General features: G+C 41.7%; 7 protein-coding genes across 7 annotated transcripts; 4 read left to right on the forward strand and 3 right to left on the reverse strand.

Annotated features, from left to right (window-relative positions):
* The first annotated feature begins 213 nt into the window (after positions 1 to 213).
* On the forward strand, positions 214 to 4,356 carry LOC132701736 (WD repeat-containing protein 36). The gene is made up of 5 exons (XM_060669890.1): positions 214 to 1,686; positions 1,740 to 1,894; positions 1,957 to 2,160; positions 3,360 to 3,601; positions 3,656 to 4,356. Exons 1-5 carry the CDS (start codon positions 296 to 298, stop codon positions 4,343 to 4,345), a joined length of 2,682 nt encoding a protein of 893 aa, XP_060525873.1. The 5' UTR covers positions 214 to 295; the 3' UTR covers positions 4,346 to 4,356.
* A 159-nt stretch (positions 4,357 to 4,515) lies between these two features.
* Positions 4,516 to 10,184, forward strand: LOC132701739 (sialic acid synthase). The gene is made up of 4 exons (XM_060669892.1): positions 4,516 to 4,630; positions 5,947 to 6,286; positions 9,548 to 9,774; positions 9,828 to 10,184. The coding sequence occupies exons 1-4, from the start codon at positions 4,517 to 4,519 to the stop codon at positions 10,182 to 10,184; spliced, it is 1,038 nt and encodes a 345-aa protein (XP_060525875.1). The 5' UTR covers position 4,516.
* A 43-nt stretch (positions 10,185 to 10,227) lies between these two features.
* Positions 10,228 to 10,989, reverse strand: LOC132701741 (probable U3 small nucleolar RNA-associated protein 11). Its single transcript, XM_060669894.1, has 2 exons — positions 10,483 to 10,989; positions 10,228 to 10,431 (listed from the first exon to the last, which is right to left on the reverse strand). Exons 1-2 carry the CDS (start codon positions 10,987 to 10,989, stop codon positions 10,228 to 10,230), a joined length of 711 nt encoding a protein of 236 aa, XP_060525877.1.
* Positions 10,990 to 11,122: 133 nt separating this feature from the next.
* On the forward strand, positions 11,123 to 12,334 carry LOC132701740 (ras-related GTP-binding protein A). The gene is made up of 3 exons (XM_060669893.1): positions 11,123 to 11,254; positions 11,305 to 11,404; positions 11,470 to 12,334. The coding sequence occupies exons 1-3, from the start codon at positions 11,243 to 11,245 to the stop codon at positions 12,276 to 12,278; spliced, it is 921 nt and encodes a 306-aa protein (XP_060525876.1). The 5' UTR covers positions 11,123 to 11,242; the 3' UTR covers positions 12,279 to 12,334.
* Positions 12,335 to 12,465: 131 nt separating this feature from the next.
* LOC132701737 (uncharacterized) lies at positions 12,466 to 14,758 on the reverse strand. The gene has a single exon (XM_060669891.1). It carries the CDS (start codon positions 14,557 to 14,559, stop codon positions 12,571 to 12,573), a length of 1,989 nt encoding a protein of 662 aa, XP_060525874.1. The 5' UTR covers positions 14,560 to 14,758; the 3' UTR covers positions 12,466 to 12,570.
* A 188-nt stretch (positions 14,759 to 14,946) lies between these two features.
* LOC132701977 (calcium and integrin-binding protein 1-like) lies at positions 14,947 to 15,718 on the forward strand. The gene has a single exon (XM_060670342.1). The coding sequence runs from the start codon at positions 15,158 to 15,160 to the stop codon at positions 15,710 to 15,712; it is 555 nt and encodes a 184-aa protein (XP_060526325.1). The 5' UTR covers positions 14,947 to 15,157; the 3' UTR covers positions 15,713 to 15,718.
* A 40-nt stretch (positions 15,719 to 15,758) lies between these two features.
* Positions 15,759 to 16,615, reverse strand: LOC132701978 (peptidyl-prolyl cis-trans isomerase-like 3). The gene is made up of 4 exons (XM_060670343.1): positions 16,516 to 16,615; positions 16,223 to 16,459; positions 16,056 to 16,174; positions 15,759 to 16,008 (listed from the first exon to the last, which is right to left on the reverse strand). Exons 1-4 carry the CDS (start codon positions 16,516 to 16,518, stop codon positions 15,882 to 15,884), a joined length of 486 nt encoding a protein of 161 aa, XP_060526326.1. The 5' UTR covers positions 16,519 to 16,615; the 3' UTR covers positions 15,759 to 15,881.
* Between the last annotated feature and the right edge of the window lie 124 nt (positions 16,616 to 16,739).

A 16,739-nucleotide genomic window follows, 5' to 3' on the forward strand; every position in this document is an offset into this window, starting at 1 on the left:
GTTTTGCCCATTTAAGTTCAGGATTTAATGTGGCGTAGCCATTCTTTAATTAGCACCTCACAATTTTTAAAAGTCGAAGGGTAGGCAACTTAATTTACACAGTGACTGCACCGAATCGAATTAAAGAACCGTTTTACTTTTAATTAGTCGTATGTTTGTAAAAAAAAAATTGTTGACAGTTCGATAATTTACTTACCAATTTCTGATCTTTGACGACCTAACCTTAACTAAAGCGCGTGTTTTGAAACTGTTCCAATGTAGCGATTCCGAACATTAATTAAAACAATTTAGAATCATGTCGGATGGGAGCAAGATATTCCTACCGTGCCGCAGTCTGGGTTACGTAAGTAACCACATTCCGTTACGGATCAGGTACATAAAAAGCCGCAAGGAGCACCTTATAGTAACGTGCGTGGGCAAATCTTTTCACACTTACGGAATTTCGCACTTCGGTTTATTGAGCGTCGGCGGACTTCATCCGAGTGATATTACTTGCGTCTGCACGGACGCTTATCACGTGTATACCGCTTGCGAAAATGTGATCTACGCCTGGCGAAGAGGCACTGAATTAAAGCACGTTTACCGTGGCCACCACGGACGGGTGCATTTGATGTTACCCTTCGGCCCCCACTTGATATCCGTGGACGATCACGGTAGAGTAAAAATCTGGGATATAAAGAATGAGAGCGTTTATCTGGAGCTTACATTCGATAAAAATAAGTTTCACATAACGGCCTTGATGCATCCCAGCACTTATATAAATAAGATATTGTTTGCGAGCGACAAAGGCCAAATGCAGTTGTGGAATATCAACAAAGCGAAAATGGTCTACTGCTTTAAACAGTGGGATACGGGCATAAGTTGTGTTGAGCAGGCTCCCGCTTTGGATGTTGTCGGAATAGGATTCGTTGACGGCAAGATCGTTATTCATAACCTCAAATTTGATGAGACCATAATGGAGTTCACTCAGGATTGGGGGCTGGTGACGAGCATATCCTTCCGGTTGGATGGCCATCCCATTATGGCAACAGGTAGTACCTCAGGCCATATAGTCTTCTGGAACCTGGAGGAGAGAAGGGTGAGCAGTCAGTTACTCCATGCTCATGATGGACCCGTCACAGGCATGATCTGCCTACCTGATGAACCTTTAATTTTAACATCATCCCCTGACAACGCTTTGAAGTTGTGGATATTTGATATGCCCGACGGGGGCGCCAGGTTATTGCGGCTAAGGGAAGGGCATGCCGCTTCACCTTCTTACATAAGGTTTCACGGGGCAAACGGACATAACATCTTAAGCGCGGCCGCAGATTCTACTTTAAGAATATTCAACACGCAGACGGAACAGTTCAACAAGAGTCTGGGCAAGGCGTCCTACAACAGGAAAGTTAGCAAGAAAAGGGGCCGTGGGGTCGAAGACCCGTTAAAAATGCCGCCGATAGTGCAGTTCACATCGGAAACCACGCGCGAGAAGGAATGGGACAATATAGCGGCTATACATTTGGGTATTAGGGTCGTTACAAGTTGGTCCTATGACAAGAAAAAAATGGGGCAATTGAAACTGGTTCCCGAGCGTTTCCAGAAGAAAATATTAAAAGGCAACATAGAAGTGGTCGCCACTTGCTTGTGTTTAAGTCATTGCGGAAATTTCGTAGTTGTCGGGTATAGTACGGGGCACGCGGACCGGTAAGTTACGAAGGAAAAATTGTACAGTTTACAATAGCTAATAGCGTTTAAAGGTTTAATATGCAATCAGGTATTTGGAGGGATAGTTACGGGACCCCAAAAGCGCACGGTGGTGCGGTAAGAGGCCTAGCGACCGACGCCCTAAATAAAATTGTAGTAACAGGCGGAGGCGAGGGGCTGGTCAAATTTTGGAAATTTAAAAGCAAAGGTTAGCTCTCGCGTGAGTTCATTCCGCGGCGGCCACATTAGAATGCGTCGTTTTTTTTTTAGGCTCCGACCACCTGACCGCGTTAAATACCGAGGAACCAATAAAATTCATAAGGTCGCACCGGGAGGGCTCGTTACTGGCCGTGGCTTTGGAAGATTTCACCGTCTCTTTGGTGGACACGGACACTAGGCGGGTGGTGAGGAGGTTCGTCGGCCACTTTTCCGCCCTAACGGACGCCACTTTCAGCCCCGATTCACGCTGGTTAGGTTAGTATTAATGACGGAAGCTTAAATCAATTATTTGCAGACTATTTTTCGAACATGTATAGGGACGGGGACTGTGTCTTTGGAGCCTCTCACACTTGAGCATTTCGATTTTATCTATTTACGAGAAACTACGACTCTAGATAAAAACAAAGGATCCGGTGCTAATGCCATCCCATCATGTCTTATTAAGCATTGCAGCTTCATACTTTCTAAACCACTATATATTATCTTTAGCCATTCTTTAAAAACGGTAACTTTTCAGCTTCATTACCCCTATCCTAAAATCCAGCGATAACTGGCAAGTGTTCGAAAGTTTAACCTGCTACTATTTATCTACTGGCCTGGAAGGTTGTTTTATCGACCAACAATTTGAATTTCTCCCCATCGCTGCACTGAGCTAAACATACTTACATTCACAGATTCTTTGCTGGAATCATTGGAAGAAGGGTCTCACATTTGATAGAGCAAATCCTCAAATCTTAATCAAAATATTGCAAAACATTGGAATCCAGGAAAAACTTGGTTAACATCGTACCTTACTAAAAGTGCCTTCTGGTGTTCCGCCACCTGGGACCCCTACTTTTCAATGTCTATGTGAATGATGTTGCCTCATGTGTTCATCATGCATTTTTCCTGCTATTTGCTAATTCTGATGACTGTATAAAACTCCCCATACAGTATATGTATAACGTAAAAGTGTCACAGTTATTGCAGGCCTCCATAATAAGGGATCTTGGAGTGTTAGTCAATACTAATTACTACTCACACCATCTTTCATCTATTGTGTCTAAATCACTTCAGATTTTGGGCATTATTAAGCGTTGTACTATAGACTTCCAGAGTATTCCGTGTCTCAGATTACTGTACTGCTCCCACGTGCGTCCACATTTGGATTATTGTTCCTGTGTGTGGTCACTTTCGTATATCGTCCACATACAGGTCATAGAAAGAGTGCAGCATAGGTTCCCGCGGTATATAGCATTTAAGGAGCACCAAGGACTTGAGGACATTGATTACTTGGAATTGGAAATCTCTCTTCAACTTACAACTCTTTATATCTATAATCTACTGCACTCAAATTCTTTATATATCTATCTATTTATTCAGTTTTATTTATTTTGTTTTTTTACTATTTTGTTTATGTGAATCTTATTTTATATTGGGCGGTTGGCCCGTTGATAAATAAATAAATTATTCAGTCACCGCATCGATGGACTGCAGTATACGGACGTGGGACATCCCGTCCGGTCAGCTCGTCGATCAGTACTCTACCGACTCGCCTTGCATCTCACTCGACCTGTCTCCGACCGGAGAAGCTTTGGCGACCGCCCACGTTGATAATTTGGGAATATTCCTGTGGACCAACAGAACCCTTTACCAGAAGATAACGCTCAGAGGCTTGGAGCCGGCCGAGGAACCTCCTCTCGTCCAGTTGCCAGAGGTGGGCATTTTTGCATTCAGTTGGTATGGCGCCACACCCATTCTATTCCTTTAGGTATATCAAGAATTTGTGCCGGAAGAGAAGCAAGAAGCGGCTGACGAGCCAGAATTCTTGTCGCCGGAACAGATCAGCAGGGATTTGGTGACATTGTCCGGCTTGCCGACCTCTAGGTGGCAGAACCTGCTCCAAGTCGACGTCATCAAGCAGCGCAACAAACCGAAAACAGCTCCGAAAACGCCGAAGGCGGCGCCCTTCTTCCTGCCCACCGTGCCGACCTTGAACGACTTTCAGTTTGACCTAAAACAGGCGTTACCGCCCGAGGAGGGGCGGAGCAAACTGTTGACGCCCTCAGACTTGACGAATTACACCGAATTCGGCAAAATGCTCGATCAGTCGCGGAAGACGAATGACTTCACGCGACCCCTGTCCTTGCTCAAGGAGTTCGGGCCGTCCACCGTAGATTTCGAGATCAAATCGTTGGCACCGGAGGGCGGTGGCTCTGTTGAAATCATGCTGCAGTTTATGCGGATCATCGAACACATGCTCAAATCGAACAAGGACTTTGAGCTGGCTGAAGCGTATCTGGGGACATTCCTGAAGTCGCACGGGACTTTGATTGCCGAGAAAGAAGAGTTGAGGAGTTTCCTCACCCATCTGCAGAGCTGCCACGACGTGGTCTGGAGCAGGCTGCAGGATAAGCTCCTCTACGCCGTGTGCGTCGTGCAGAACTTAAAAACGATGTGATTTTTTCTTTTTTCGTATTATTTTTCATTGTTTCACCCGACAAGAATTTTTAACCGCGCGACGCTGCTCTTCCATAAAAATAAATTGATCGAATGCGGTCCGACGAAATTAATTCGTATCCGGCGTTAAACGGTTCCGTTTTATCATCTGCGGTGTCAGTGAACGGCGAACATGGAATTCTTGGACGCCATCAAAAAAGGCAAACGCACATTCGTAGTGGCAGAAATCGGCCAAAATCATCAGGGAGATATCGGTAACGCGAAGAAACTCATCGACGTAGCCATGGTAAATAAAATTAATTTAACCCTTTGCACTCGTATGTCGCGGTATGGGCGGCGCACCATGACTTATCATTACAGCAGGTTGACCGGCCTTCTAAATTGCTTTCTTCAACCTTCGTTGAGGACATAAGATAGCATGATATTTATTTTGTACATATTTTGATGATGATGATGATTTTGATGAAATTTCAACCACTTCCGTTCACATGTGCACCATTTTTGCATTTTGAATATTACTCAGTTTTATAACTAACACGATTGGGTAAAGTTCGGTGTATATTTCGAAAAAAAAAAATATTTCAAATGCTCAAGAAGTTTTTACAAGATGAAATTGAAAATGAATTGTAAAGTAGTGACGATGAATTTTATATTAGTGCCTCTAGTAGTGGTAGTGATATTATAGTTACAAAAAGACAGAACCATGGCAGGACGTCACATGCTACGATCAGGTACCAGACTGGATTTTATTTCCTTCTGGGGATCAAAAGGTAGGACCACATATTCCTGATACTTGTACAAAACCCACAAATTTTTTCAAGCTCTTTTTTACTGATGAGCTAATAATAAAAATAGTGGAACAAACAAATAACTACGCTATAGAAGAGGTTGTCAAAACGTGGGTAGATAGACGAGTTGACCGCATTTATTGGCGTTATCCTAAATATAAGTAGGATAATCTTATCTAATTTCCAAGAGTCGCAACGTTCTAACGCCAAAATACCTGTTTTTAGTAGCATATTTAGAGGAGAACGATTTTTTAGATTATTTTGGACAAGCAATTCAAAGCACATTATGTTCCATCAACTGAGATGTCGGTAGACAAATCTGTTGTGGGATTTAAGGGTAAAATTAGTTTTTTAACTTACAATCCTAACAAGGCTATGAAATGGGCGATACGAATTTTGCCGGACTAAGGAAGCTTGACATCGGATTAAAAAAACTAAAAACCAAAGTTTGTTCGGGAATTGGTTGACGGAATGACAAAAAACTTTCGGCAGGGGTCCAAAATGCGGTCCAGAAGAGCGGCTAAATGGTAAATTACATATTTTAGTCCACAATGATGCAAAGAAAAAAGACGGTGCGTTATGTTCTAACGTAATGTTCTAATAATAATAAAATATTTAAAAAAAGATCCCATAGTTTTTATAAAGCTTTTTTTTTCATTAAAAAAAAAGCAATAAAAAATCCGAGTAGACAGATAGGTAGATAAAATAATAGTCCGATTACAGTGTACTCGCGAAAGGACATATACGAGTGCAAAGGGTTAAAGTCCGGGGTCGCCAGTGACGTCATAGTTTATGACCAGCTATCTGTGCTTAGGAATGCGGCGCCGATTGCGCAAAGTTCCAGAAGACGTGCATCGCGGAAAAGTTCACTAGATCGGTGCTGGAGGCGCCGTACGTATCTCCCAACTCGTGGGGGGCGACGTACGGCGACCACAAGGCGCACCTCGAGTTTTCCGATGACGAATTTCGAGAACTGCAACGGTACTGCCAAGAGGTGGGGGTTATGTTCGCCGCGACGCCTATGGATTGCGCGTCGTTAGATTTTCTCGTCGGCATTTCCGTGCCGTTTATCAAAATCGGGTCGGGCGACGCGAACAATTTCGTTTTGCTTGAGAAAGCGGCCCGAACAGAACTGCCGTTGGTCATATCAACAGGTAATGAAAAGCAATACGTGTCTTTAGTATGACGTCATAATTTGCGGTTAGGTTTTGACTATATTCAACGTGTGAATCGTTTTTAAACAATGACCTTGCGACGTTCAAAATTCAACGTGGCTACTGACAGATCGGCAATAAGTATGGAAGCGGCCAAGAATCGTAAACCTATTAGGATTGCCTAATCCGCCAAATCTGTCCGCAAGTGCAATGCGAAATAATCTGAAACTGACCCGAGTTTTGATGGACTTTGAGTATTTTGAGTAGCTAAGGATAATCACTCGTTATTTTCATTTAATGTCAACATTAAATCATTTTAGTACTTGCTTAATAATTATTGGGAAGTAGGGTAGGGTAGGGTCTCAGGTAGGGTAAAAATAATATTATTGCAATCAAGTTTGGCATATATGTATTATCTTGAAATACATATATTAATTAAATATTGTTACACATAAATACATAAAACTAGGGAACAAAACGATTTACTTGTAAAACTTTGTGTTTTACGGCATTCTACCATTTTAAATATACAAAAATCAACAAATACTTATAAACTGGAAATCCCTATTTTTGAATATATTAAAGAACATATTAAAAAACAAAAAATATGTTAGGCATACATAACAACTAATTATAGGTGGTAGGTATATAATAATATGTATTTATATATACCCTCGTATCTACATAATTATAAAAAATACATATTACTACTATACTTAAATCTTTATTTTACAATTTTACCATACTTTCTAATTTTTTTTCTGCGGGTATCATACTTACCTTTATAATTTATTATTTGGGGTTCGGAGATGAGTTCTGGAGATCGATTTTTCTCTAGAATTTCACTTGTGGCATTCGATGTTGTCACTAAAAGCTCAGACAATACCTGCTGAGCTTCTTTTTTGACATTTTTGGAATGAAGTCTTTTTGATCTAGATAATCCTGATACTGTTGGTGGCTTCTGGTTAAATAATAATAGGGTGGGAACAGCAGTTTTTTTAGAACCTTTTTTTAAAGGTAAACCTAAAATTTAAATTTTGTGATGAATTTAATGTGTTCCTCAAGACAAGACATCGAACTATCACTCGTTCCGAATAGTTCGGGATACTAGATCTTCCCCTTTGGGAAAGCGATGTAAACTACATATTCGAGAACTTGCTTTTTCATTAAAATAGTTGTTATTGCACCCATATATGGCACATCTCGTTCCAGGCATACCTAACTATTTTTTGATGTAACTTATCCCACAGAAAAAGGTGAAAGAATTGTATTTCTTACCTTTACCTATATTATTGTGTAATACTCCTTCGAATGCATTGACAGAATACACAAAAACCGTTAGAGGACTTCGCTTACGTCACAAGCGACCAGGTGCGACCGATAATTTTGGCGAACGTATGTCTTATGGGATTGGGCAATCCTATTAGGTTTGCGATTCTTGGGAAGAGACAGTTTTAAATGAAAAATAGACATCATTCTCTAAGATTCTATTAGATTGCCACATTTGCGAAATATTGAAAGCAGAAAATATACCCATATAAACCCATTTCATTTTGTTTTAAATTAACAGCAACAACTTGGCCCGGCGAAGCCGATAATGTCCGGATTTTAGAAAATTATAATGCGTTTTTATTAAAATAAATCAACTTGAAAATTGGCAACGCTTATCCTATTTTTGAGGTCTTCTTTATTCGTAACTTCGTGTTTTTTCACTCATCGCTTTAATTCTTCGCACTATGGGGTTAACATCTGGAGATTGTGGTGGTGTATGAAGTTGTTGGCGAACATTATGGACCATCCAGTGACGTACAAGCGTAGCAGTGTGTTTAGGATCGTTATCCTGTTGGAATAAATAACACCCCTCAAGGTTAAGTTTTGCAACACTTTGGATGTTCAAATAGCCATGTTGGTCCAGCTAAATTGCCTGTCCCATTAGCTGACATGCACTCCCACAATAAAACATTACCTCCACCTGCTTCACCTTTGGATATACATTTTCGATTTTCAGAACTGTATTTTTTCCTCCAAACTTTATCCTGACCAGCAAAGATTAATTTTTGTTTCACGGCTAAAGATAACGTTTTTCCAAGACTCCCTGATTTTGTTAATATGTTCTCGGGAAAATTGCAAAAGTTTGAGAACTCTTTCCTGATTTCCTCTGCAAGTTTTGGAGCGCTTGTTTTAGAATTAATTCTAATTTGTTTCACAACAGAAGATTCTTTTCATGCAGTTAACTTCCTGGGACGACCAGAGCGTAGCCGCATTTTATAAGATCAGGTGGATTAATATTGATTTATTACATGCTGTACAGTTGAATGTGATTTTTTAATTATTTTTTCTAATCCAGTCTGTAAAATGCCAGCGTGCGGGTAGCGTCACTTTACCACGTCAGTTTCGTTTCCCATGGATCTGAGCCACTTCGGACATTTCTGGGATTTTACCGCACCGGATTGGGAGATATTTCCCATGCTTTGAATTTTGACGTTTGTCAATTTTAACGGTCATGTCAGTGAATGTAGTGTGCAACACGTTCGGTAAACTTTTGAAGTCACTCGTTTATTAAACACTCGCTCCGCTCGTATCAAATAAACTCGTTAGTCAAATGCCGTTTACCGCACTTGTTGCATTGCTATTACCAGTATCACTAAGGGATTTTTCCTCTTTCCAGAAATCTGCCTTGATTTTTCGAAGCGCAATTGGAATTTCGTAATTTTTAGAGTTCATTTTGCTTTTACCTTAAAACCACTGACTTAAAAGTGGCGTCAAAAATAAACAAGTATAATTTGCGAATTTTGATACTGGCTGACTTGACAAAATATTGAAAATTAACATTCCTACCTGCAGTTCTGAATAGTGATTTATTAAAGAGTATGGAGGCTTCTTTGATATAGTTTCTTGCTTCTAAAACTGCCTTTTTCGTAGAGATGGAAATGATGTTCTAGGCATGTTTATACATTTCATAAACTAAATGGGATCTAGTCATGTTTTGAAAAAATATTGCTGCAAAAACACCGCGTTCGAACTTATTGATCATATTTCTGCGGCCATTTTGGTTGTTGAATTAATGGTTAAAAACGAGATTTCAAATGTCGCGCATGCGCATGTTGAATGGACCTTTCCTCAGGCCTCTAGATATCTAGTAGCTATATGGTTGATCCATACTAGAGATTTAGAGGCCTGGTCTAAGCTGATAATACAGAAACTTATGACAGATTATGATGCGTTTGTGTAAAAAATTGCTATGCTCGTCGCGACGTCAAGGCATGCAGGATTTCGGGACGGTAAAGTCGATCTACAAGTTGGTTTCGAAACATCACAAAAAGTTTGCTCTGCTGCACTGTGTATCGTCTTACCCAGCTCCGCTGCACCAGCTTAACCTCGAAGTAATCAATCTCTATAAACGGGAGTTCCCCGACGTTGTAGTCGGGTATTCCGGTCACGAGCTCGGCACCAAAATGACATTAGCTGCTGCAGCGATGGGCGCAAAAGTTAGGTTATGTAGCAACGAGTTTGCGCGCTATTGCATAGCGATAATTTTTAGATTGTTGAACGTCACATAACGTTAGATAAGTCGTGGAAGGGGACCGACCACAAATGTTCTCTGAGTCCGCGCGAATTTAAATCTCTGGTCGACGACATTAGGGCTTTGGAACTGGCTATGGGCGAGCCGGTTAAAAAGAGGCTTTATTGCGAACAACCAACTTATAAAAAACTTGGCAAAAGCCTCGTGTTCGCGCAGACCTTAAAAGCGGGTCACGAGATTGCCACGGAAGATGTCACAGTCAAGGTTTGCACACCAAAAGGAGTGGACCCCACAGAAATCAATAATGTAATTGGTAAACGGCTGAATTGTGACGTCTATGCCGATAATCCGATCTTAGACCACCACATCAAGTAACTACCATCAATAAACTATGCTAATAATAGAAAAAGTTTTTAATTCACTTTTTACGTTCATATTTCCATAGGTACACGGGAGCGCTATCCTTGGTCCCATTTTTCAGCTTCTTGGGTGGCAATGTGGTCTTTTTGCCATCAACAGCTTTCGCCAACTCCAGCTTCCTCTGCACTATAGCTAGTTCCTTTTCCCTATTGATCCTTTTCTCCAGTTCCCTGTAGAGAGCTTCTCGAGAACGGGCCGATTTCTAAAGAAAATACAATTAACCTGCGGCTGAAACTAAAGGGTCGTGTGGTACCTGCAAATCCTCTATATCAATGTCGGGCAGTTCCGTGATAGCTAAAATATCTAATGCTGCTTGTTCCGATTTCGCCTTGTCCCCCCTTTTACCAAAATAAATATGTTTGTTTTTGAATTTATGATTCACACTTGTAAGGTGCAACTGCGCCTGTAATTTCTCGATCTTTTTCTGCTCCTGTGTTCGTTTTGTTGTGACATACTTTAAATCTTGTGTCCGCATCAAATCAATCTGGTCTGGTGTGTCTTCCGGTTCAGTGACTCTATCAAAATGGACCCCATTCTCCACCTTCGAATTTATCATGTGGTGGTAAAATTCGTCTGGGTTTTTATTCAGAGCGCGCTTCCGCAGCAACCGTAGGGTGGCCTTCTTTTCATTGTAGTCCTTGGCGCGTCTTTGATAATCTTTCTTTTTCTCGAGCAGCCCCAAGTGTTGGCGTTCCTCGGGTTGATGGCGTTCCCTATGGGTTTTCTGGTGCGCTTTTGCCGCCTTTTTCCACACAGACATTGCGTTTCAACTCGAAAAAAATTGAATTGTATCCCAACCTCAACATTAGACTTCTACAATGCCTTTTCCGGCTATAACACCAGAGGGACCGGGCCAAAGTGATTAAATAATTTAAAATCCGGATGCAGTGCGAGCGGGAGTCGCCAATGGGCGAGCGTTACTTACATAGTATTACCAGGTGCAGTAAAAATTTGATGAGAAGAATAGTGGTTGTTTGGAAAGTGAGAAATTTAATAATTTTCAAAATAGGAAAATGAAGAAAAAGGTAACAAACAAAAGGAGTAAGTACTCCCAATTCCGTTATCTCACTTTTAGGTGCTGCTAATGGGAAAAAGCGGTTCGGGGAAGACTAGTATGAGGTCTATAATATTCGCAAATTACATAGCCAGAGACACCAGACGCTTAGGAGCGACAAGTAAAGAGCTATATGCCTATACGGCGCTCAAGACGTAACCGCTGACGTAATAATTTCCTTTGCAGTCGACGTCGAGCACTCGCACGTCCGATTTCTAGGGAATTTGGTGCTAAACCTGTGGGACTGTGGAGGCCAAGAAGCGTTCATGGAAAACTATTTCGCGTCTCAGCGAGACAACATATTTAGGAACGTCGAAGTGTTAATTTACGTCTTTGATGTAGAAAGTAGCGAGCTTGAAAAAGACATGCACTATTATCAATCCTGCCTGGAAGCAATAATACACAATTCTAGGGAGGCTAAAATTTTTTGCTTAATTCATAAAATGGATTTGGTTGCCGAGGATCAACGGGACATCATATTCAAAGAGAGAGAGGCCGACCTTAAACGCCTGTCTAAACCTCTGGAATGCACGTGTTTCAGAACATCAATTTGGGACGAAACACTTTACAGGGCCTGGTCTAGTATAGTTTACACCCTCATACCCAATGTCAAGGAGCTGGAAAACAGTTTACAGCAATTTGCTAATATTGTGGATGCCGACGAAGTACTTCTGTTTGAGAGGGCCACATTTCTAGTCATATCCCATTGTCAAAGAAAAGAACACAGAGATGTTCACAGGTTTGAAAAAGTTTCAAATATAATTAAGCAATTCAAGTTATCTTGCTCCAAACTGGCCGCCCAGTTTCATAGTATGGAAGTAAAAAATTCCCAATTCGCTTCTTACATCGATATATTCACCAGCAATACTTATGTAATGGTTTGCATGTCGGATCCTCAAATCCCCTCCGAGGTTATGTTGATCAACATTAGGAACGCCCGTAAACACTTCGAAAAGTTGGAAAAGGTGTCAAATTCAGCTGCCGTAGCCCGTTAAGTTAGCCAATTTTAAGTTGTATATATTTATATATATATAAAGTACTCGTATTGTTATTTTGTATTGCTTTCGAATCGCAGCGGTTGGAAGGTTGGCAGCAGTGTGAAAAAGTTTAACTGTGGTTATGCTGCAACCTAGGCACATTTTTAACTTTGATATTTAAAAAATTTATATATTACACACACACACTTAACAATTAAAACTTAACATAAACCGACATATATACAGATATATATATATATATATATATATATATATATATATATATAGGATGAAATGCATAACATTTTATTTAAAAATGAGGCCGGTCCAAGGCGTTCATAATGCTATCGAAATCAACGCCGCCGCCATCGTCAGAACTATCTTCGTCATCGTCTTTGTCCGTTTCGTATTCTTCCTTTTTCACCTCCATTATAGGTAGTTCTAGTTGTGGTTGGGTCTCTTTCACCGTCTCCTTCTTTGGCTCTAGCATAGGTCTGTGAATTTGCTCCATGACCGGCTGGAAGAAACTCTGGTCCTGCTCTTCTACCTTAATCCTCTTGTTTTCATGCACCTCGTCGCCTATAGCCGGTTCCGCCCAGTATTCGTCCCGAGGCTCCTTTTTTACTTCGACGCGATCATCGTTGCTCTCGCTCACACCTTCGACGGCGTCCGTCGAATTATTACTATAAAATATCTCGGGCAACGGCTGGTCTCTTTCGTCGCAGCTGTCGGACTCCTCGTCGTCTTCCATTTCACCTTTGAATTCACTCTTAAATTCGTCATCGAGTATTTGGGGTAATTGCACGATCCTGCGATCATCCGTTTCGGTTTTGCGTGTCGTTTCGCCCGCATCTTCCCGAGGCGCGTCCACCTCCATATCCACCAGGTTCGTGTTCGAATCATCCGTTCGGCGATCTTCGGTTCTCTTCGGCGGATTTTGAGGTTTGGGCTCGCCCGGCAGGCCGACCGTTCCGTGCAAACGCCTGAACCTGACAATTATGCTTTTTGAATGCATTTCCGAGGCGAAAGTGTTCTGGAACGCCTCGATCGCGTCCTCGACGTTGTGAAACAACACGAAGGCGTACCGCGTGAACTTCATCTTCTTCGCGTAACCGATATCCACCCGTTTACGTTTCGGGTAGGCTTTGTACATATCCTCGATGGTAATCTCTTGGGCCAGGTTGCCGACGTACAGCGTGAGGGGATCGATGTCTTCCGGTCCAATGTTTATCTCATCTTCGCGGTCCTTTTTGTGTTCCGCGATTAAGTAACCGCTACCGAATGGGGTCTGGTTAAGCTCTTTGATAACGTCGTCGGCGTTGGCGCCCTCCGACAGGCTGACGAAGCAAAAGCGCGGAGTCGACGGCTGTTGAAAATGGACCGTGTCGATTTTCGGGTTAAACTTCCGCACGATTTCCCTATTCACTTCGATATCGGGAAACTTTATGATCAACGACTGGCTTTTTTGACGCTTGTTAAACTCTTTTTCGACCTCCAATGCGCGCCTCGCGTCCTCCACCGCCCATTCCTTTCTCACTGGTATGTTTTGCGACAGTGGTTTCTTTCTCTTGGGTTTTTTTTGCGACGGGTCCCCATCAGTGGACACTCGACGGTTCCTATTATACCCATTGGTCACGGGTTGGTACATGTTCCCGAACATGTAATCGTTTTGGTAAGCTCTAAAATCGACGGGTACTTGAGGTACGCTGTATGTCCCGTACACCATCTGAGCCATTGCATACTGAGTCGGTGGCGGTACGTTAGTTGAGTGCTCCACCCCGGATGTGCATGTGGGTAAAGCTGGTGGAGGAGGAGGCGGCGGAGGCGGCGGCGGGTATTGCACCGGTACAACTGCAGCACTCGGTGGCGGGGTTGTATACATATTAGTCACCGAAGTTGAGTTATTATAGCTTCTTGTTGTGGTGGAAGAAGGGCTGCTCTGGCTCGTATACGACGACGACACTGAAGTGTATCTGTGAGTGCTGTACCTCGCCGCAGAGTTACCATAGCCGTTGTCTGAAGCTGTGCTGCCATATTGACTCAAACCCTTGTAATGAGTGTTATAGTTTCTATTGCTGCCATAAGAACTTCTACTAGATGTGGCCCGCCTGGCTGTCGAAGGCCCGAGGATCGGCGGGGGCGGCATAACTGAACTGTCTTGTGCATTTTGGTAACTTGGATAAGATGTTTTAGAAGTGGGTCTGTTCCAGGGATTCGACGTTTCGCTTCGCCTATAAATGCTCGGTGGTGGTTTGTTGAAATAACTGGTGTCTATGGAATATTCCCCTGTGCCACTCATTATTTTGTCATTTGTGTTAATTCCGAAACTACTTGGCCAACACGAAAGAAAACAAACAACTACATCACAGACGACCGTGATTGACAGTTTCCATAAATACTAAGCCAGTACCATAGTCGTCCTTCCCTTCATTTGTTTTTCAAGAACATATAGCATTACACAAGAGACACTCGCCCATTACGGTACCGATCGAGGAAATTTTTCATTTTGGGTAATGGACTGACACATTGACAAGAACATGATTAAAAAAAAAATTATTCTCTGGTTTCAATTTTAACCATGAACCACTACAACCGTCGTGTACATAACACCCAAAACACACACATAGAGAAAGAATTTCTTGCTCTATGCATACACCGTATACGTAATCAGTCAGTCAGTCAAATTAACAAACAAAACGTTCCAATCTAATTACCCTAGCAGCAGCGGCTACTAAAGGCGTATTTCACTAAAGTACACAGTCATGTCCTGACGATACTACGCACGTGTGACAAACACTGGGCGGATGGCCGCGGTACAATTAGAAAAACAAACTGAGGTTATGTTTACTCTTCATTGAACAACTCTCAATGGAATACGCACATATATAAATACTTCCATGGGACAAACAAAGAGCCAGTTCACCGTTGAGGAGCTGCAAGATTACCAAGACCTGACTTACTTTACAAAGAAAGAAGTATTGTACGCACATCAGAAGTTCAAAGCATTAGCTCCCGAAAAAGTGGGTCACAACAAAAACGCTAAACTATCGATGAGCAAAATGTTGCAGTATCCCGAGCTCAGTGTTAATCCGTTCGGCGAACGCATATGCAAAGTATTCAGCTCCAGCCAAGATGGAGACTGTACGTTCGAGGATTTCCTAGATATGATGTCCGTTTTTTCACCCACGGCCCCAAAATCCGTTAAGGCAGAGCACGCCTTTCGAATTTTTGATTTTGATGGCGACGATATGCTGGGCGTGTCGGATCTGAAGCAAGTCGTAAATAAATTGACGGGTGAAAATAAGCTGAGCGAGGGGGAGATGGGCATGTTGTTGCACAACATTTTGGAGGAAGCAGATCTTGATGACGACGGATCTTTGTCTTTTGCCGAATTTGAACATATAATTGACAGATCTTCAGATTTTTTAAATTCTTTTTGCATACGTCTCTAGTAGGTATTAGTAGCGGGGGCAGAATCTCATAATACTCTGTAATCAGTTGTTGCCTAGTCATTTATTTCTCGAATAATTCCAAGCTGTGCCGCCAAAATACTGTAACACTTTTTTAATCTTTATTTTTTATTATACACCCTTGTCAATATTAGATTGTTTGAATTAAAACTTATCCCGCAATTGGATTCGCGTGAATTGTAACACTATTAATTTTTATATCATTTAGCGGCTTGTAAGTTTTTGGGTGGACCGCCAGTTTTTCTAGTTCATCTAAAGCTTCTAATCCGTCGATAACTCTAAAATAGTTTGTTTTAAACCCGCAAACGAAGTATAATATACTTACTTCCCAAATACAGTATATTTCAAATCCAAGTGCGGTTGAGGGGCATAACTAATGAAAAACTGACTGCCGTTAGTGTTCGGCCCATTGTTGGCCATTGATAAAATACCCCTAACGTTGTGCTAAAACGTTACCTGCCCTTTTACTGCTCCAAGATATGCCAACCTTACCTTAAGCTGCTCCTTAAATTCATCTTCAAATTTTTTGCCCCATATTGACGTCCCGCCTTTGCCGGTGCCAGTAGGATCGCCTGTTTGAACTATGAAACCCTTTATATTTCTATGGAACAAACACCCGTTGTAATAGTCGCTAGCACAGAGTGCCAAAAAGTTTTCGCAAGCTTTGGGACAATTTTCGCAGAAAAGCTCAACTTTTATGTTTCCCACGTCAGTGTGCAACGTTACTGACTGAAATTTGCGGCGAAATTTTAACCTTTTGAAACAAAATGTACGTTATTTATTACCATGTTCCATCAATAGATAAAAGATTTGTTATAAGTGAAAGAGTTAACCTATTTCATCACTTACACAATCTTCTTCTTTTTATTTTTAATGATCAAATTGTCTGCATCATTCGGCCAAACTTTGAAGTTATGGCCGTGAGAATCAGCAAATGGTGATAAATAATTTTTCTTTTTCAGACAGCATAAGGGCCAATAGCGGACGCTTCAAACTAAGGGGTTACATA

Source organism: Cylas formicarius, unplaced genomic scaffold (genome assembly GCF_029955315.1).
Source record: "Cylas formicarius isolate icCylForm1 unplaced genomic scaffold, icCylForm1.1 PGA_scaffold_5__7_contigs__length_24384050, whole genome shotgun sequence".
In the NCBI taxonomy this organism is placed as follows: Eukaryota; Metazoa; Arthropoda; class Insecta; order Coleoptera; family Brentidae; genus Cylas; species Cylas formicarius.